Source organism: Platichthys flesus, chromosome 1 (assembly GCF_949316205.1).
Source record: "Platichthys flesus chromosome 1, fPlaFle2.1, whole genome shotgun sequence".
Taxonomy (NCBI): domain Eukaryota; kingdom Metazoa; phylum Chordata; class Actinopteri; order Pleuronectiformes; family Pleuronectidae; genus Platichthys; species Platichthys flesus.
In genome coordinates, this window is record NC_084945.1 from 13,511,164 (window position 1) to 13,532,898 (window position 21,735).

The 21,735-nt window shown below is 40.7% G+C and overlaps 1 protein-coding gene across 2 annotated transcripts; it reads left to right on the plus strand.

Moving 5' to 3' along the window:
- The first annotated feature begins 10 nt into the window (after positions 1-10).
- On the plus strand, positions 11-21,450 carry ap1g1 (adaptor related protein complex 1 subunit gamma 1). Of its 2 annotated transcripts, none has more exons than XM_062385645.1 (23): positions 11-149; positions 6,667-6,870; positions 6,993-7,117; positions 7,370-7,511; positions 7,658-7,754; positions 9,347-9,423; positions 10,940-11,035; positions 11,438-11,518; positions 11,608-11,706; positions 11,801-11,856; positions 11,945-12,058; positions 12,151-12,291; positions 12,770-12,824; positions 13,020-13,142; positions 13,278-13,367; positions 13,472-13,596; positions 13,715-13,819; positions 13,963-14,104; positions 14,634-14,760; positions 15,306-15,398; positions 15,594-15,754; positions 16,551-16,649; positions 16,796-21,450. In XM_062385645.1, exons 2-23 carry the CDS (start codon positions 6,670-6,672, stop codon positions 16,895-16,897), a joined length of 2,451 nt encoding a protein of 816 aa, XP_062241629.1. In that variant the 5' UTR covers positions 11-149; positions 6,667-6,669; the 3' UTR covers positions 16,898-21,450. The 2 variants fall into 2 exon arrangements, with proteins under 2 accessions (XP_062241629.1, XP_062241635.1); XM_062385651.1 differs by having other exon boundaries at positions 16,802-21,450.
- Positions 21,451-21,735: the final 285 nt, after the last annotated feature.

Consider the following 21,735-nt stretch of genomic DNA (forward strand, 5'->3'; position numbering starts at 1 on the left):
CCCAAAACCTCTGCGCTCCCTCAGTGTAACCCTCCGCCTGCCGTCGATGCGCCGAGGCTGGAGTAGCCACCATTTTGCATGTCTAGTGTGTTCCTCCCTCCATTGCTAACAGAGGCGAATCCGGTCGTTTTCTGCCACCACTACGGCTCGTAAGTATCTCCCGGGTACAAAATGTCGGTGCGAGTGTGCGATAGTGTCTGTACGCGGGGCCGGCCGCCCGGGGATCGATCGCATCCACGTTGACAACTCTCACTGTGGCGCCGCAGAGGAAGTCGCAGCCCCTCAGTGCGCCGGGGTTGCGCCTGTCAGCAGCTAAGGGAGCTAGCGCGGTTAGCATGCCCCTGTAGCCCGGCTAACTACCTGCTGGGTGCTAGGGATGTGAAACTCCTCAGACAGTCGTGTTGTGTTCTCGCCCCACGGGTCACCATCACAGTGACAGCGTGTTATCCCGAGTGGACACTTCACGTCTTGACAGAAAGCCCACATTTGTGCCGCTGTACTTTTTTTTGTTTTTTAAAGCTAGGTAGTACCCGAAGTAAGTATGACAGAAACTGTCAGGTAGCTAGCTAACGCCGGAGGGCACTCGCTAGCTTGATAATCCAAATGCTTCAAGAGGGCCTGAACTGCATCAGGTCCCGATCTATCGGCGATGGGATCCAGTCTGTAATGGCCTCAACACCTTCACACAGGACTCTATGCTGCTATTGAATTGAATCTTCATTTAATCCTTAAATCCTGTCAGCCAAGGTGAAGCTACTGCTGTGGTGCCAACCCAATATGTTGCCCTTTCTCTCAGAGTGAGCTAGCTGGGGGTTAGCTGGCTGTTTGCAAGGTGTAATGTGCGCTTGCTAAGGGACGTATGGCTCCACAAGGTACATGTTTAACTCTACTTCTCCTAAGGGATGTCAGACTTTTCTAACATTTGACAAATAGTTAACCTGTCAGTGGTTAGTTCACGTTGCATGTGGTTGTAGCCGTGGCTTCAATGATGGGAGGCTTCCTGTCTTGGTGAAAGTTGACTCATTTTGTGCCCGTTCCCGAAGATGCCCTCTCATCGCCTTAATGCCCCAAAAAAATGTTTTTTGCGTAACAACGCATAAGTTGACGTTAAGCTAGTCGGCTGTAAGTAGGAAGTGTGCACATGAGTGTGACGTGAACTGTTTTTGCGTGATGCCTGTACTTCTGTACCTGATCCTACATATTTACGAAGTGCCATTCCAAAATGTCAGCCTCTTCCTTATGTCTTACTCTCTATGTGAATGACTCTGTTATGTATTATTAACCCATAGTGAATAAATACCCAGGATTCTACAGAAGCTTCAGTTGTCCTTCCAGGTTAAATCTCTCAGGATCCTAACATTACAAGTTGATATGGTTGAAAGAAGACAGCTAGGATCTTGATTAAAACTAGTTAACTTTCATGTCCTCTAGCAACAAAGACTAAGTTTGTAACCCAATGCTTATCCTAGCAGGTGATGCTTCTGTGTGATGTTCCTCTTTTTGACTTTGAATTTCAATATTTTCACTTTGTTGGCAGCCTATCAGGATAGAACAGAGTATACCACCTGTACAGAGAGTACTGTCGGAGTTAGGATTAGTAACAGAGGCGGTTGCTTTTTGAGCTTTTCCTGCTGCCTATCTTACAACCTCACAAAACCAAGCAAACAATTATTTGCCTGGCTTAACCGAGCCAACATCTTGAGAGAAAAAATATGATAATAACCAGGGTTTAGGACGTGATGTCATAATCCTTGCACACAGCGAGTTCTTTCTTAGACATCCATCATGCTGCCATTGTTGGTCGGTTGGGGGGGCCTGTTGTGCAAGTGGAGAGCCCCTTCATGTTCAACTACACATTCCCTTGGATGACAAGCAGTTGTCATTCAGTTTCGTAAAGGCTTTGAGCACAGGCTTCAAGTAAGTTCACATATATTGAGCAATGTTCTCAACATATTGAACATTTGTATGTGGTTGTGGAACTTGGTAGGATGAGGAACGGGGCTTACTGCAAACAGTGTTAAAGGTTACAATCTGACCATCTTTTTGATCCACCTTTTATAGTTGCTTGAAAAGAAGAGATAATGAATTCAGTTTGTTTTTTTGCAAACAGACAAAAACTGAATCTTGACAACCCAACATTAGTCTGGATATTTTGACAATGGAATACATTAAATATCATCTGGGCGGAGGAGAATTGGGCAGATTTTTCCAGGAGTTCACCCTCCTGACAATCAGAGAAGAAATCTGGTCCGTGACCTTGGTCGGTACCAATGTTTAGATTATCTGATAAAGTGAGGTGTTTACTTAGTCAGTCTTAAACCTGCAGGCTCAAAAACCAATTGGGGCCGACTAAATAACATCTAGTCTGGATGATCAAGATAATGTTCGCATCACTTCTTTCGGCTGATAGCGTGAAGCCGAGCAATGTAAACATTCTATCCCTTTAGGCTAACTAATGCTGATATAGATCTTAGGACAGATATTAAAACTGACCTCCAGTTCTCAATGAAGTGTAGACAAACAGTGTTGACCTCTTCTAACGTAGGCTAGTTAAGCATAATGCTTTTGTTTTTTGTTGATACTACTAACAGAAGAGAAAGTTGTTGCACCTGTCTCCATTTTGTTTACATCTCCTTTCCCATCAGATCCCGTGGGAATACAGGAGGCATTGTACTGCTCCTTGATTGCTCCCAATGGAATGCTAATGTTTATAATATCCTGTAGTGTGTGATGTGTCATTGTTTTAAACCTTGTAGCTCGGGCACATTTAAAATGTCTTCAAGAAGTACCTCAATATGTCCGGGATATAATATGATTTCCAAATTGGTGAGGTATTTCAAATCTTCTGAGCCTGGCTTAAGGTGCAGGACTCAACATTTTAATTTATATCAATAAGATAAAAAAAACATTTAAAAGCGACATGTTTGTTTGTATATTTGGTGACAGTTATTTTTTAGCTGTGCGTAGCTGGTCACTTGGAGATGGTGAAATAAGTCTTCTTCGATAGTATTCAATTTGTACATACTGTAACTGAGTACACAGAGAACATGAAGAGACAAAGTGCAGGCTCCAACAGCCTGCAAAACTGAGTAGGGAAAATGCTTCTCCCCTGTGGTAGCTCGGTATGTTTTCATCTTGCAGCCATCTGATGATTTTTTTAGTGCAATTCTTTCCACCCAAGAAGGTAGCACATCTGTGCTTTAAGTTTCTCAGCATGCACTCCTGCCAGCTTTCTTTTATCTATTGTAAAACCATTTAAACTGTCTTCTATCTCTTGATGCTGCAAGTATTATGTCTCATACTCAACAGGTTGAATGCTCCCTGTGGTAAAAGCTTTTTGCTTGTTGCTGGTTGTCAGGCTCTGAAAGCTTCTCTCGACTGGCTCTCCACATCTCATGAGAGGAAAAGCTTGTTTTGAACATTTCAGAATACATGCAAAGTAGGCCTATATAGGAAAGATGTGTTATTGATATTAGATTATGTTTCCAAATGCATCCACATTAACTCATTGTACGTTTATGTCAAGGCTTTTGTGGACATCTTTTTGTATCACTTTGATATCTCATAAATTGTTGCGTATGATTGTACTTTGCCTTTTGAGGTGTGTTTCATTACACTATTTCTGTCCTCCTTGGCACTGGCCAACACATAGAGCAGCACATTTTGTCATAGTCACACTCCAGATATCCTGAGGTAAACTTAGGTGTTTAGTTTTACGCAATCTATAATAGCTGAAGTGACTCATGTGTTTGGTCACTCCCTTTATCTGTGATATAATGGTAGCCTTTTTGTCTTTGTAGTGAAGTGGACCTTAGAGACCACTTGCCTCGAAACAAGACCAATCAGGACGCTCAGTTTATTTACTCTCGTATATAGGTCCTGTCCCTTCCCCCCTGCAGTTCATACAGATTCCCATCCTTCCAGGGACATGTTGGGCCAATCAGAACCATTCAACTGAAAGGGGCCGGTTTTAATAAATTGACAGAACAGTGCTGCAATATCCGTTACAACCAAGGTGGCTGCCACTGATGTGGAGAGGTCTGTTGAATCCTCTGACTTTACAGTATTAAATGAAGTGGATAGTCAACTTTCAGTGAAAGAAGAAATGCATTTATTGAATTTTGTTTATATGTTACATCAAACTTTATGTTACTGTAATTGGTCAAGTTGTGTCCTGAGGCGTTTTGGTCTGAACCTTGACAATCCTGCTTGGAAACTTTAAAAAATCAACCGAGAACTTCCAGATCCATTTGCTAATGTGAATTTGTCTGCTGATGCCAAGCTGGAACCCTACACTGCTGCTGCCAAACAATTAAATAAACTCACAGCTCCCCATCCCACGGTCTTTACAACCCACCTACTATGTGTGCCCCCCCTTTTTTGTAGCTTTTATATTTAAGCTAAAGACACTTCTACTTCCCATGAATATTAATACAAACTAATAACTCTTATAGATAGTAACACATGTTTTTGATTGTAGATGAATGTGCAGTTATACTGCGACTGACAGAACAAGGAACTGTTATTTAATTAAACTCGGCAAAGGCCGGATTAACTTTCTTGAATGTGAACACATTTGATTATAAGCACAGCAGGAGACGGGGAGCCATTTTTCATGGAGCCCAACACTAGGTCCATTCAGCTCAGGTAATTTAAATGGTGTTAAGACAGACAGTAGATCTCTGGCTTTATTAAATTGTAGCCTTGCCCGAGCACCCAGGCCACGCTGAAAACTATTCCGTTAATGACCTTGAATTCTCACAGTCTCTACAAACCACCACTTCATTCAACAAAGGATGTCCTCATTCTCTGTATATCTGAATACTTATTTCCCTCAGTAGATTGGCAGCGTTTCAAATGATTTCACTTGATCTCGTCAGTGATGGTTAATGATTAAAAAGTAGGCAGTGAGCTTTTCCACTGAACATCCCGGTAAAAATACTACAACCTGCACAGTTATGCAGGCTTAAAACAAGGCAGCTAGGTATGCTGAAAGGAGATTTAAAGTTCATGTGATTAATAAGGCTTGTTCTTTGCAGTCACCTTTGTCTAAAAATGCACAGTCAATTATCAGAGTGTGTGTCATGCGGGGACAGGAGCTGGAGTTGACTTTCCGTGTAAAGTTCTTTGGCAATTAGCCAGCTCAAGATCTCCAGGCGTCTTATAGAATATATCCAGTGAGAACAATAGTAGCAATATAACAGTCAGCAACATAAAAAAAAAAAAAAAGAAGTTAAACAGAGCCTCAAGACGAGATGGTTTGGGTGGTACACTATAGCAGCTCCTGTGCGTGTCAGGGAAAATCACAGGAGGAAAATCAGTAAGCTAACACATCTAATACCCCACTTTGAGAGTTATTCCTCTTGACAGCGATCTAGCTGGAGATATAAATGTTAACTAAACTACAAAAAAATCAGAAAATATATCAGCAAAGGCAGCCTGCGTCGAACACTTTTTCCGGTGGAGAAGTTATTGTCCAGGATAATTTGAATCCTTTACCTTCCCTGAATTGTAAAAACCTTGGACAGCCTGTCTGGGCAAGTTGTAGGCATGATTTAATGAGTGCAGGCTCACATTTAGAGAAGAGAAGAATTGCATTATTTATGAGAACAGTTGTCTATCGGCAATAACATCCACTAGTTCACCCATTCGATTTTCAAGGTCCCTACTCTGACAAAATGTATTCTCTCTGTCTATCATCCTTTTCAGTACTTATTTGGAGAAAATAGATCTGTTGACAAGTCGCCACCGTTGTTTCTGTTGTTGGAGCAGCTTAATCATGTGCGGCATGTTACCAGATAAATGCTCCAGGAGATGGGAGACAAAAATGTGTCCCTTTCTCATAGAGAAGCCAACATTAATAACCCTCCAGTTTTATAGGAGTAATATTCACATCCCTTTCGGTAAAATTTCATTGCTAATTCAAGTAGATCATACATTTTCTCATTGTCACTCCTCAAATCTGCTCTAACCACCAGACAGATTTGGTCCCACTTATAGAAAAAAACAACTTGCTTTCATACTTATTGGAGTTGTCGAACAACATTTTATGATATGGTGAAGTTGTTTAAGACCCTGAACAAGATGATACAAAATGTAATTTAAGAGACATCATAACGCATCCAAGGAGCTGACATATCATCCTGTGGATTCAAAAACAATTTAAATGTTTTTATCATTAAACACTGACTTTTATTAAGTTCTGTGTTGTTGTAATGAACTGTTTTATCTCCTCGTAAGTTGTATTTGCTTGTCCATTAGAACTTATTAATAGCTCAATATATACACTTTCACACAACCGCACACTTGTCATTCTCCACGAAAGCGTTTATTCATCTTGACTGAGAAATTTGTTTCCCAATAAGTTCTTCTTATGACTAAGCATTTGCTTATTTACTATATAACCTCCACCTGTTGTTTAAAGCTTCACCTTCACCTCATCCACCCGTGCACATCAGTACTATTAGAGAAGCGGCTCTTAAACAGGTGGCCAGTATTCAAATTAATTTCCTTCTCATTACCATACTGCTGAGCCCATGCTGATGTGTGTGACTCTTTTCCATTTTGTCCATTCCACATTTAGCTGTTCTGTTTTTGTGTGGTCTGGTCTCTGTCCCATTCTGAGGCAATGTGTGCCAACCTGTTTCTCTTCTTCATGTTTTCCAGAGAATGCCAGCTCCGATTAGACTTCGGGAGCTAATCCGGACCATCCGGACAGCACGGACCCAGGCCGAGGAGCGTGAGATGATCCAGAAAGAGTGTGCTGCTATCCGCTCGTCCTTTAGAGAGGAAGACAACACATACCGTTGCAGAAATGTGGCCAAGCTACTTTATATGCACATGTTGGGCTACCCAGCACACTTTGGGCAGGTATGTTTGGCGATGGCACGGTGGTGGTGGGGGGGGGGGGTATTTTTTAGATTTCCAGTGACATTATCGGAACATAGCTTTATAGCCTAGGTAGTGTTGTGACATGATGATCGGTTTTCCAGCTGGAGTGCCTGAAGCTGATCGCATCCCAGAAGTTCACTGACAAACGGATAGGTTATTTGGGAGCTATGCTGCTGTTGGATGAGAGGCAGGACGTCCACCTACTAATGACAAATTGCATTAAGAAGTAAGTGGAAGATTTCTGGTTAATAAAGTTAATAATCAGCTTTTAAGTTGTTGCTTATTTGCATTTGACAGGCACAACGATTTGTTTATGATTGATTTATTGATTTATGACTTGTGCTCTAAGTTGATATCTATTTGGGCACCACCCCAACTTGTTTAACTTCTTTTCGACTGAATTCCTGTTTCCCTGAGTATTTTTGTATGTACTCTTGTCTGTTTCCGTGGCTGATTCAACTCTCTTCTCCCACACCAGTGACTTAAATCACAGCACACAGTATGTACAAGGTCTAGCCTTGTGCACATTGGGCTGCATGGGTTCCTCAGAAATGTGTCGTGACCTGGCAGGGGAGGTAGAGAAGCTGCTCAAAACATCTAACTCCTACTTGAGGAAAAAAGTAAGCCTCACTGTTGTCATGTTTACATTTTTAAATGAATGCAATGTCATAGAAAATGTAGACATGCGTTATTCTCTGAAGTACAATATAGTGTTGCAGATCAGAACTTTTCTTCATGGATTTTCTCATGTGTAAATATTTGACAGGCAGCGTTGTGTGCAGTTCATGTCATCAGGAAGGTTCCAGAACTCATGGAAATGTTCCTTCCAGCCACAAAAAACCTGTTGAGCGAGAAGAATCATGGTGAGTGTACACGGTTTGTCAGGTCCCCGTTGCGGCCTCATGTGCTTGTTCTACTACACGAATGTAGACTTTGTCCTATTTACTGCCACTCACAGTGCCTCGCTCATAACAGCTGGACGGCTCGTGTCCTTTTGGTGGTGTCCTTTGCAGAGGAGAGCAGAATTAATGAGCCTGTCATAAAGTATTCGGGGTGTGTGTCCCCCACCTAGGGGAGATATGCTGCAAGAAGAGTTTGCTGTTGTGCTGAACTAACTTGCCCTTCTCTGACATTGTGTGGCAATGCATTAATGTTTGCTTAAAAATAGATAATCAGAAAATATACAGAAGCAGTTCATGTCTGTCCTTCAGTAAACGTCATTGAATAAAGTGTAAATTTAGGATGGTGTGACATGGTCGTAACATCCACTAATATGTACTCAGCGACCAACCTGCTCACTGAGTGATTTAAAAATAGAAAACATTATTATTACGTTAGAGTTTCAACATAGTTAAAAATGTGACATACTGAAGAATGCATCACGTAGCTTCCGAATTCACCCACCACTGCTTTCACTCAAATCCCGCAGATGTGTTTTCAACCTTCAGGTCACCAGGAAATGATAAACCTGCACAGATTCATGAGGCTGTCACCTGCTGCCCTCTATGGTTAATCATATGTATGCTAGTTCATCATAATTGTTGACATCTTACTTAGACTCCTTTGTGATTGGCCAGTACTAAGTACTACAAAAGCAAAGCCTGCGTACTTGCACATATGTTTTGCAATGTATGTAAAACATTTTAAAAACAACATTGCAGATATTTAACTTGTCTGTCATACAGAATATGTTGTTGTTACAAAAACCCACTAAGAAAAGTTTAATATTTGACTCGTATCTGTTATGTCAGTGGCAGTACGTGGCAATAACACAGCACATTCATTCATTTCTATGAGACCGCTGCATAGCTTACATTTTTTCTTGTCATGTAAGGAAAGCACAGGTATCAGAGATAACATTAACACTGGCTGTTCAGTTTAAGTGGTCCAGTAAGACATGACATGTGACAGTCAGCTGGTACGCAAGAGTTTTTATGACCAAGAGCCTGAAGCAGCTTCAATCATCATATTTGTGCATGTGCCTTTTCTACTATGACGTGTCTAAAATATATGTTGCTTTGGGCGTGATGGCAGAGTTGCATAAAGAATTTGCTGGCACATGCTCTAAAAGAAACCGCATTCCATGTTCACTGTGTTGACCAATCAGATGCAGACAAGTACACATTCCTATAAGATTACTCAATAACATGAGGTTAATTCTGCGGTTAACCTTGCAAATGTCCATACAGAGGATATCATTTTACCATGACATTGTTTAAAGTTGTAAAATCCCAATGCAGTGTTTCAGCTATGACAAGTTTTAAAACTTAGTCCAGGAAATTTTTTAACTTGTCTCCTACTCAGGCTGTTCCTCTTTATAATTCATATCTCTAACATTATATCTGGTTATATTGGCTATACATTCTCTTTTTCAAATTTTTAGGTTTGAATATCCTGATATCTTGCCAACATATTCGTTCAAAACACATAACCTTTCCTGTGTATGTTCCCTCAGGTGTTCTCCATACATCAGTTGTCCTCCTCACTGAAATGTGTGAAAGAAGTCCTGACATGCTGTCCCACTTCAGAAAGGTACAGATGGATACTACGCTCTAAATTTCCTCAGGAATTTCTTCCGCATTTGTCGTTAGCTCATGTCACATTTCATTCTCCCTTTGCGTACACATTTCTTTTTGATATCGCTAAGCTAGTCGAACTTTGAGGTTTAGATTGTGCTACAGGTTTCCTCTACATTCAAAGTATGTCTCAATCTTATATCTCCTACCTCTGTCTTTTCCTCATGTATTTCAAACACTGCTGTACCTCTTCCTCCTCTAGGTGTGACAAATACTGTGCCAGGAGCACCACTCCTCATGCTCATTATCTAAACATTAATTTCTGAGCTCTCTGAAAGTGAATGATTTCCAGTTTCCCCTCCCTAACATCTACCTCATATTTTTTCTGTCATTTGTCTTTGTTACAATTCCTGCATTGTGTTAGAATGAGAAGGTAAGAGTACATTCTGATCTCATAGCTGGTGCATGCTGTAAATAGTAATCACTCTTCAGTCACCTCAGCCGTAACCAAATTTGTGTTGAGTAATGTCATCTTGTGTTTGATTTACAATTTGATTTCTTTAACTTGCACAGTGATCATTACTATGTCAGTGTTTTTGAATTGTACAAACGAGTTTTTGGTCCATTTGTCAGATACATTTTTCACTATTGTTTTCAGTGTAAATATATGCAACTCATTTGATCAGTGTCTACTTAAAAGCATTTGGGTGGGTGTGTTTCCACGTAATTGCACAGGACGTTGTCACTAAGACCAGGTGATCTTCACTGTATCTGTGTCATCGTAAGGGAGTGGCTTATGGGTCCTGACAGTAACCATTTAAGATCTTTATAACTAACTTTAAAGAGGTGTTTATCTGTCTTGAGCAAAAGTTAAGAGTTTGACAAAAGTTTTGTAGAGTTTACTTTATTCCATTTTTTTGTTAAGGTTCATTTGTTAAGAATATTTACAGCCATATTGGCCATCAAAAAAGTCGACAGTTAACGAGCAACAAGGAAGTTAATATGTGGAAAATCTGGCGTTTCAGGATGCAAGTTTGTCCTCACACCAAAGGCAGAGTAAAAGATTTATATTAATTTCGTATCTACATATCCTGTAACAAAAAAACTACACACATCTTAGACCTCTCAAATCTTAAGATTTAATGTTGCATTGGTAATGAAGAGGTTTTTAATACAATAAAAGTACTTGTTTGCACTGAATTAAATTCTAGGTTTCAATACTTTTATTTAGCCATGTTCATTTATAAAATAAGAGGGTGTCTAGATTTTCCTTTCTAAGCCAAATATTCTAACCCAATATAACTATACGACAGAGGGTTTAATTTTTACAACCCCAGAAATTTGAAATCATCTTGAGTTTGAATCCATATCGATCTACTTCAATGAACAAATATTTTAACCCCTTGCTCTTGACAGTAGTTTAAATGGCTTCCCTTGTGAATGAATAATTATTAGCTTGAAAAGTTGAGGTGAGATTCACGCAAATATTGTGACACCTCGTCTTTTGTCTTGTGTTGTTGATCTCTCTGTAGCTGGTTCCACAGTTGGTGAGAATCCTGAAGAACCTAATCATGTCTGGATATTCTCCTGAGCATGATGTGTCAGGCATAAGCGACCCTTTCCTGCAGGTAAGTCTCCCTCTTTCTTCCAGTGAGCTATCTATGCTTAACATGCAGAGCCCAATTTATCCTGATGCTTACCATACCAAGAGCAGTCAGAACTCCAGAGGATCAAATGACAACATTAAACATCATGTATCAGGACAGAGATTTGTACAGCCGTGTGGAAGTTAAAAAAAATCTAAAAGTAAATCCTGATCCTGATGTAACTTAATTTAAGTTAAACTGCGAGATAACGGTCAAATTTACAAACAGTATATATGTATACAGTAATTGTGGGTTGGCACACCTATAACAGCAAAAGAGTGACTACAGACGAGAAGAAAACAAGGGATGATTCAAGAGAAGTCAGAATCTTCCTATAAGGGATGACTTGTCCGATTGTCAAATAAATTGTTTATTTTCTCTCAGGTGCGGATATTGAGACTACTGCGAATTTTAGGCAAGAGTGATGACGACTCCAGTGAAGCAATGAATGACATTCTCGCACAGGTCAGACTTGCACTTTCAGTCGTTGTTTTCACTTCAGCGCTCATGGATTAAATGTCATTCTGACTAATTAATTGTGTTTAAACTTGCAGGTTGCAACAAACACTGAGACGAGTAAAAATGTAGGCAACGCAATCCTGTACGAGACCGTGCTGACCATAATGGATATCAAGTCTGAAAGCGGATTGAGGGTAAGCTGATTGGATTTAATTGAACATATGAGCCTGCATTGGTCTGAGCAGTTTGAAATATTCTTTCATGACCTTAATGTCTTTTCTCCTCCAGGTCTTGGCCATTAACATACTAGGACGCTTCCTTCTTAACAATGACAAAAATATAAGGTAATTAATTCACCCACAGAACTTGACCCTGCCAGGAGGTTCTCCAAAATGTGATTCTGACTTCCTGTAATCAAACTCACTCTCCTAGATACGTTGCATTGACCTCCCTACTAAAGACGGTACAGACGGACCACAATGCAGTGCAGAGGCACCGGAGCACCATCGTGGATTGTTTAAAAGATCTGGATGTGTCCATCAAGAGGTGACTGTCTCACTGCACTTCGGTTTGAATTTTAACTTATTATTCAGTCTTTTTGTTTCTGACCTTGAGATGTTTTTGTCATTGCTGTGCAGACGTGCAATGGAGCTGAGCTTTGCCCTGGTGAATGGCAACAACATTCGAGGCATGATGAAAGAGCTGCTCTATTTCCTGGACTCCTGTGACCCGGAATTCAAAGCAGACTGTGCATCAGGAGTCTTTCTAGCCGCCGAGAAGTATGGCCCTGGCACACATACCTCCCTACACATACTAAATGTACAGCTGCTCTGTAGTAATATGATAGCACATTCTGTGTGACCTTGTCATGTGCAAGGTTGCAAATGATTCTCAGCTTTTGCTCTTTGCTAATACTTGCAGCACAGAGTTCAAGGTTGATACAGCTTGTTAAGAGTAACTGTTTCTGCATGAATTCCATACATGTAGAATGAAAGTCAGTTATGTCTGTGAAGAGGTTTTATGAACAATATGAAATACACCTGCACCAAGCTGATCATTTGTTTGCTCTCCAGTGGACAGACGATGCCTCGTGCTAAATTGCTGTATGATGATAAAATGAGTGATCCATCGTCTGACAGACTATGTTGATACCATTTATAATCTGACAGCATTTGTCTCCTTGATGTCAAGAGTTTATTAAACTTCCACGCCCATCATCCTTCTTTGGGACCAATGAATGTATTTTTTGTTTGACAGGTATGCCCCTTCGAAAAGATGGCACATAGACACCATTATGAGAGTCCTGACAACAGTACGTATATTAAATAACCTCTAATGCTGTTTGATTTGGATTCTCAGCAACAGAAGTATAACCCCACAAAACGCGAATGTTCTCACCAAATCTGGGAACACACCTTAGTCCACACTTGCTTTCCTTTGAATTCAAATCTAGAAATTTATTCAGGATTCATTTTCATTTCTGATTGGCTTCTGTTCTTCCTCACAGGCAGGGAGCTATGTGCGAGACGATTCCGTTCCGAACCTCATCCAGCTCATCACCAACAGTGTGGAGATGCATGCCTACACAGTTCAGAGACTCTACAAGGCACTGCTGGATGACATCTCACAGGTCAGAGCAGTTCTCATTAGATTTGAGACATCTTCATTAATGGAGCACACGTATATTTTGGTTATGTAATGCAGTGTTTCCAGGTGGCTGAACAGCTCAATCAGTGTTTGACATGAGTTACTCTGTGTTCTCTAGCAACCTCTAGTGCAGGTGGCCTCCTGGTGCATAGGAGAGTATGGAGACCTGCTAGTATCCGGACAATGTGAAGAGGAGGAACCCATCCAGGTACACCTTGAAAGATCCCGCACACACACACACACAGACACACAACCAAACTGAAGACAAACCTTTAATCTGTGAGTTTTTTCTTCTCTTCCTGATGAATCAAGGTCTCTGAAGATGAAGTTCTGGACGTGCTAGAAGGACTCCTGGTGTCCAACATGTCCACACCTGTGACCCGGGGTTACTCCCTCACTGCCATCATGAAGCTGTCGACTCGCTTCAGTGGTGTTAGGTGAGTAACAACCTTTTAGACTCATCTTTTACTGTGAAGCTTTGTAAACATTTGGCTGCCAAAGTGATTTAGTTAATTAACCGAAAACCCCTCTCTTTTGCTAACCTGTAATATTTAGCCGAATCAAGAAGGTGGTTTCGATATATGGCAGTAGCATCGACGTGGAGCTCCAGCAGAGAGCTGTGGAGTACAACGCGCTTTTCAAGAAATATGACCACATGAGGTGAATATGCAATCCTACCTTCCATCATAACATCCATCACAACCACACCATTCCAATTAGCAGATTTTGGAAAATCCTCACATGGTTGAGTTTGGAGCATTTTCTGCCTCCCTCCTTATTCTGTGCTGGTTTCTTGACTATAGGCCAGCTCTGCTCGAGCGAATGCCCATCATGGAGAAATCCGCATCTAATGGCCCCACAGAGATTGCTCAGACAAATGGGGAGACAGAGCCCTCTGGTGTGGAACCGAAGCATCCACCTCCTGTCTCCCAGCCAACCAACCAGGTGAGGACAGCTTTCATTATTTTAAAATGAACAAATAACACCTTGAATATTTTAACTAGATAAGCATTCAGCAGGATACTTTTTTCCCAGTGAGATCTAAAAACCTAACATGGACTGCACTAATTATTTTAAATTTTAAAGATCTGACTAAAGGTAAGTAGCAGAAAATAGATGGTTGAGCTAAATTTACCTATACTGATAATAAATAGCTATATATTTTAAATGTTTATTGTTTCATGAAATACACCTGCACCAAGCTGATCATTTGTTTGCTCTACAGGGGACAGACAATGCCTCGTGCTAAATTGCTGTATGATGATAAAATGAGTGATCCATCGTCTGACAGACTATGTTGATGCCATTTATATTCTGACAGCATTTGTCTCCTTTATGTCGAAAGTTTATTAAACTTCCACGTTCATCATCTTTTTTTGGAACCAGTGAATGCATTCTTTATTTTACATGATTCATTAATGTGGTGAACACTGTAAGTAATTGGTCATGTTTTCATGTCGTCCCTGTCCCCCAGGCTAATGATTTATTAGACTTGCTGGGTGGTAATGATGTGGTGCCGGTGATCCAGACCACAATCCCCACCAAGCCCGCCTCAGCTGGAGGAGAGCTGCTTGATCTGCTTGGTGACCTCTCGCTAAGTGGTAGGATACTCTGTTTACGGCTCTGCAGCACCCTGTTTAGAGCAATGCCAGGACCTTGTATAAACCTGTGTTTTGCACAAGTGTGAATGTGATGCATCTGCTCTTGAACTGCCTGTTTTTTGTATAAACATTGAGCATATGATAACTTTTTGATACAAGGTGACGTTTCAACTAGGAATTGATTTAAATGACTTGCAGAGATGCTTGAACAAAGTAATGTCTTTTGCAGCTATGAAGCAGCTCCTCATTATTCATCATTCCAATATCAACACCATAGAGCTCACTTTTAATGGATTTGAATTTGACAGTTCTGTTGAGAATATTGATTCAAACCAGGTGTAGCACAAATGTATTGTTTGTTTGGTTCTTGCGTTCCAACGACAATAACATATTGTAAGTTGGAAGGTGTTTGTGCGAAATTCTGCAGTATAAGTCAAACCAGCTATAAATCAACTTAAGAGGGGAAACATGGAAACAGTAGGATTTATAATATTGTGTGTGTGAGTGTCCTTGTAAACCCTGGTGTGTTGCTTCCCCCCCCTCAGGTCCAGCCCCTGCCCCTCTGCCCTCCTCCCAACCTCCTTTCCTCTTGGATGGCCTCTCCTCACAGCCCCTGTTTAATGACATTGCAGCTGCAGGTGAGAGTCAGTTGCTCTCGTTCACCCTCTGCTGCCATATAAACAATAGTCTCTGCTTCTGGTCTTTTGTATTAAAAGATTATGTTCAGTTATTTTGTGTTTCATTCCTTGGATTACCATAACGCATGCTGTGAATTGTTACGAGCTATATATCTAAATCTTTTGATGGTCTGCTCCTCTGATGTCTCTGCTAAGGTATTCCTCCAATGACGGCGTACAACAAGAACGGCCTGAAAATAGACTTCACATTTGAAAGAGCTAATCCCAATCCAAACGTCGCCGTCATCACCATTCATGCTTCCAACTCAACAGAGGCAGATATGACAGAATTTGTTTTTCAGGCTGCAGTACCAAAGGTAAGCAGGCACACTCACTGAAATGAAGCGACTTTTATTTAGCATTTAATGCCACTGATATGTTGATTATGTCTCCATAACCTCATGAATGTGGTAAACATTCATCTTAACGACAAGTGGAAATAAACCATATAATTAACTGGTTTGGTTATTCCTAAATTTATGTGGGGATGCTTTAATCACTAACTTTTTTAAATGGTAAATGGTTTTGTATTTATATATAGCGCTTTTCTAGTCTTGATGACCACACAAAGCTCTTGACAGTATAGTTTTACATTCATACAGCGCATCTATTAGCAGCACTTTGTTGTTCTAAAAAGTGCAGTTCAGGGTTCAGTATCTTGCCCAAGGACACTTTGGCATGCAGGGAAGACTGGGGATCGAACTGCTGACCTTCAGGTTGGAGGACGACCGCTCTACTCCTCATCCACAGCCGCCCCTGTGACCAATAAAGAATCGAATCGCTTTATTAATCACAAAACATTGTAGACTTGACAACATCACAAGTCTGCGTTTGTTTCGACAGAACAAATCATAAATATGTGTCATCAATATCTGGCTGAGATGACGGTTCAGGCACCAAAACCATTGAGTGTTGTTCATTTACCCACATCACCAATTATACAATCGTCTTATCTGATCGATAGAAGTGCGATTGAGTAATTTGAAGGGAACATCTGTGGTCAGCGCCCAATCAATAAGAGCATATCTGGTTCATCCGGCTATAATAACGCCATTTCTCAATTGATGTCCATGGAATTGTCCTCTAATAAACTGTCCAATATCTGTTTTTCAGACATTCCAGCTGCAGCTCCTCTCCCCTAGCAGTAACATCGTCCCAGCACTCAACCAGGGATCTGTCACACAGGTCATCAGAGTCCTCAACCCACAGAAGGTGAGTTTGTTTTTCACAAATTGTCTTGAATCTGTTATTTTTGTCCTTTTTGAAACGCCAAGGACAAAAAAGACATTTGCAGCTTTGAATGATTTGCCAGAATTTTCTACTTTTTTATAAACATGACCGTCCTTGCAACTTTTCAGCAACAGCTACGAATGAGGATCAAGCTGACGTACACCCTCAAAGGCTCGCCCGTGCAAGACCTGGCTGAGGTTAATAATTTCCCCCCTCAGTCCTGGCAGTGATGAGCTGCGCCGGTTGCTCTTAACAGCCCCACCAAGGGAACTATGAAAACGATTTTCTTTCACCTCCCTCCTTTCTTCCAATGGATCCCCCTGTGACGACAATGCAGACCGCTGCCCTCGAGTTGCATGGGAAGCAGCAGAGCATCTTAACACAGGAGAAAAATAGGGATGTTACAAAGACCCTGTGGGCATCACCAGAATAATTGGGGAAACATATCAATCAATGAACTTTATCTTCTCTTTTTCCTAATCGGTTTCCATGATCTCTTTGCTTAGTCCGTACTCTTTTCCACAAACACCCCCCCCCCCCCGTCCCTGCACCATCACCACCCACAAAAGCACATATACAGTATGTACACCATTCACTGTGGTACACTTTACCACTCAAGTCACTGTTGAGAGAAAACGCGTTGCCTGTTACAAGCAATGCAATAACCTTGGATTTACTTAAATTTATGATTAAACTTCAAATAAACACGTTGCTCCATTATTCATGATTGGCTTTGCATTCAGGCTTTTTCTACGAACCTTCAGTCCCGTGATGGCAGCGGAGAGACTCTTTGAAAGGTCTATTGAGTTAAGTCCTTTACTCCATATCATAAGTGATATAACTTGTCAGAGAGTTGTATACATTTTGAATTACATTAATTTGCTTAAAGCATGTTTGAGCATTGTTAGGATCACAATCACACCTTGACTCGAGCTCGGAGGGTGTTCTCTGGTAGTAGATCTCTTTACCCTATGTTTCTATAGGAAGTCGTCTACATTTGTGTTGGCGCGATGGACGCTACGAGCATGAACAGATCCGAGATGCCCGGTTTGATCACCCGCGGGACGTTTTAGGAGACGATACTCAGTCCACACAGCTCTCTCTGAAATCATCTCATCTGTAGCTTTAGTTCTAGATGTGTATATTTAATTCAACAGATAATTGCTTTGCATAGTTTGATGCTGTTCACTCGTCGGGATGGATTAAATCCACGCCTGAAATTTATCTGAAGACATGTTGATTGCATTTGTGTTGGGGATCTCTGTTTAAACCTTTTACTGCATCTCTGTCCTCACAGTCAAGTTTGCAATTTCGACCCATTCAGATTAATTGAACCTGATTGAACTTGGTCACCATGCACATACATGTAAATGAAGCTTGTTATGAATGTAGTTACATGCACTGAATGCTTTTTTCTCCCCCTCTCTCCCTCAAGTCTTCTTTTTCATGGCTGTCTCCTTTGATGGGGACGCTCATCTTATCGGCACTATTTTTGTGAAACTTATATTTCTGCAGTAATTTGACTTAATTATTTATGCCTGATATCGAAGTGATGTGCCTTTCTGACTTAGCCAGATAAAAGCCCCTAAACTCTTGAGCTCTGTATGAGCTTTGTAAGTTTGCTCGTGTGCTGATTGTGTTTTCAGTCTGAGAGAAAGGGTCCCTGATTGATTTGAATAGATGAATCACTTCGTCACAGAAGTTTTACGTTCTCAATTCTGTATCTCATTAGGAGTTAATAATAGTGATTCGCTCACTGTGACATACTCGGATGTCCACGGTTCGGATTTGACAGAAAGCTTAAATTACAGCTTCACAAATCTGATCATTCTCCCTTGTACTGTGTGGCAGAATTACAAATAAACAAATTGGATATTATTAATAACGTGTCCTAAAAACAAGGAAAATCTTCAAGACTACGGCAGCTACTATATGTAAACATTTCATAAGCTGACATTGAGGTGTAGAGTCTTTTTGAAAAATGTATAAAATATTAGACTGAGGTGAGGCGTCATCGTCGACAAACATTGAAGTGAGTGTGGATCACACAGTGAGGTACAGGTTGTTCTGTTGGGACTAGTTCTCATCTTCTTTAAATCCGATTCTGAACACACGGTCGGCTACAGGAACCCTCTTGCCTCACGATATTCTCTTTCTGTTAACCGTCAGTGGCAGTAGAGTGACCGTTTTGTTGAGTCATGAATTGCAATCAAGGGGAGCGTCTGCACCAGAGAGAGACTAGTGGTAGTTTGTACGTTAAGTATTGAACAAGCTGAGCAGCCCCGTGATGCTGTGTTGAGATCCTCAGATGTTCATCAGGCTGTACTTATTTTCACAATGCTTCACGATCTTCTAACTTCTTTGACCAAATCAGAGAGACTATTAGCTTTGGAAATATTTTTGAGCTATGATATGTGTATCTGGAGGAAATTATTTCAGTTAGGACTTTTTTTTCTGTTGACAAATGGCTATATTGGCTTTTTTTCTGTATATATTGAGGGCTTTTACAGTTTTGTCTCTTGTACTGTCTTTCATCCTTTTTTTAGATACCATTTTCTAAAAATTCCAAAATATCCACGATGTATATTGTCTTAATCGATCCAGTCAACATCAGTCTATTGAGACTTCCCTGTATCATCAATAACCCATTGTAAAAGATATATGATCTGCTGCCTGTACATTGTATATAGTTGTAAAACAAACAAATCTGATCGGAATAAATAAAACCCACATGAAGAATTAAGAGATTAGCTAGGAAGTATAATTGTATGCATATATGTACAAAACAGAATCTTAAAAAAGGATGCAATTGAGCTCGATTTTGTTTGATTTGCTATTCTTCACTCTTCATTCACGATCAGATGTGTCATCTCGTCGGTAGGCTACTTGTCTGGGTTCCCTTGGATGTTGAGATGAGGGTTGAATCCGTCTGAATAATGTACTGTACTACTGAGAAACCTAAGCACAGTGCTGCGCGGCGGCAGTAGTGGCACCTTACTTCTTCTGCTTCCCTGCCCCTCAAACTCCTCATGTGTCCGTGCCCTCTGTTGGAGAGGAGCAGGCTTCTTGCCAGGATCTAACTCTTCCCTCTGGCCTTGTGTGCGCTTTAGTGTCCTGCGCTCTCTCGACAATTCACATCACTTGAACTGTCTTCTACCCACAAATTGATCCGTGAATCGATGCCCCTCGTCGGTGACACGGCTCTTCTCGTTGATTACAAGCTTGCCTTTTTGTCTGGCATGTAGTATCTTCCTCACAGCCTCGTGTCTCTACGCCACATGCAGATGTTTCTATCCTCACTTGTGATTTACTCTGGCCTGTGTGTTCGCATTGGAATTCAGTTTGATCACGACAAGAGCCAATTCTTGTGGCGCTTTTTGTGTCCTAGGTGGTTCCACATATGCATGTTGGGAGGGGCAGTGTCCTTCCCTTGGTCGGAACAGTGCAGGGTTTTCTTTTTACTTCCTTTCTTTACTTTCATCCCTCTATCACCTGCATGACACACCTCGCAGCTTCTCTGTTGCTAAAATAAATTGTGGGGCTGTAGCCCATCATATCAGATTAATCTGAGCCCTCACTATTTTAGCACAGTATGTAGTAGGAAGGCAATTATTTTTCTCCTTTTTTGTTTTGTTTTGTTTTGTATTGTGGAGTGCTGCTCAGAACAAACCTGGGACATGCCTATGCTACAAGCTATAACCACAAGGGGGGGCTGTGCAAAACGGAAGGCCGATAGGATGGGAAAGGAAGTTTCATTACATCTATTCCTGAATGTTTGTTTTTGTTGGTGTTGTTTGTACTGTCTTATTCATCCAGTATGTACCCCTGTTAATCACATCTGATCTGAGTTCTTTCTAATGAAACTGTAATCCATGCCGTTTTAAATGTACAAATGGAAATGAACCCAACATAAGTGCTTTGGACAGTGTAACTTAAAAGGAAGAAAAGAAACGGAAACAAATACCCATCAGCGGTGTGATCAGCGTTTGAAGTTATATTACTGTGTGTGTGTGTGCGTGTGTGAGAGTGTGAGAGAAGAAGTGATGCTTGAGAGGGGGTGTGTGACATGTCTTTTAACTAGATAGGACATCATTTTTTTGGGCTGCAATTTCAACTTTCAGCTTTTCAGCTGCATGTGAAAAACCAGTGTAAATAATGTCATTTCTACTCTTGGCCTGAGATTCTTTTTTGAAATGCAAGACAAGTTCAAACGATACAAATTGGTCACACCACCTTCATGGGTCAGGACTAACATGTACAATAGGATGTTGTTCAGCTAGTGCTCACAATACTGTTAATGTTGAAAGTGCACATCCATCATTTGGATTATTTGGAAAGCTGTTTTTTTTTTTATTATTATTGGTTGGGGTTGAATTCAGTGTGTAAAGGGCTTGGAAGAGCATCTGAACTGCGGCTGTGTTCAGTTTCCCTGTTTAAACAAACAATGCAAACATTGTATTTTGAAAAAAAAAAAAACGTTTGTTACCCCTCCCCCACCCAGTCCTGACTATAAAACAATATGGTATCTGATTTGTCGGGGGGGGGGGGGGAATGTTGGAGATGTAAGGTTCACTTTTTTTTTTCCCAGTCGAGTTTGACATGTTGAGCTGAACAGCAGTTCCATGGAGTCAAGGTGAGTGTGAATGTCAGACTGAAAGTATGAAAAGATGATTAAAGATGAGAAGTTGTAAACTATTAAATGGGATATTTTCAATTTATGCTGTGTATTCTTGTCTTTGGGTTGGAGAAAATGATCAAGCGAATAAAGTCAAATAAAAAACTAGTTGAAGTATGGTAGTTTGTTTTTTTATTTTTGTTTGGGGTGTGGTGTAATAATCTGATTTAATTTAAAGGAGTGCTGGATGAAAATATGAGGACACATAGTATGAGACAATTTCAATTTGTCAACCAAGATTTATGATACCATTTACACCAAAGTAGTTGGAATGACATCAGTTAACTAGAAGAACAGGATTTGACCTGAGTTTTGCATGAATGTGTTAAAGTGGTTTTAAATGTGCTGCTTTTGCTAGAAAATTGTTTGTTCATAAGTTCATCAGTTGACTTT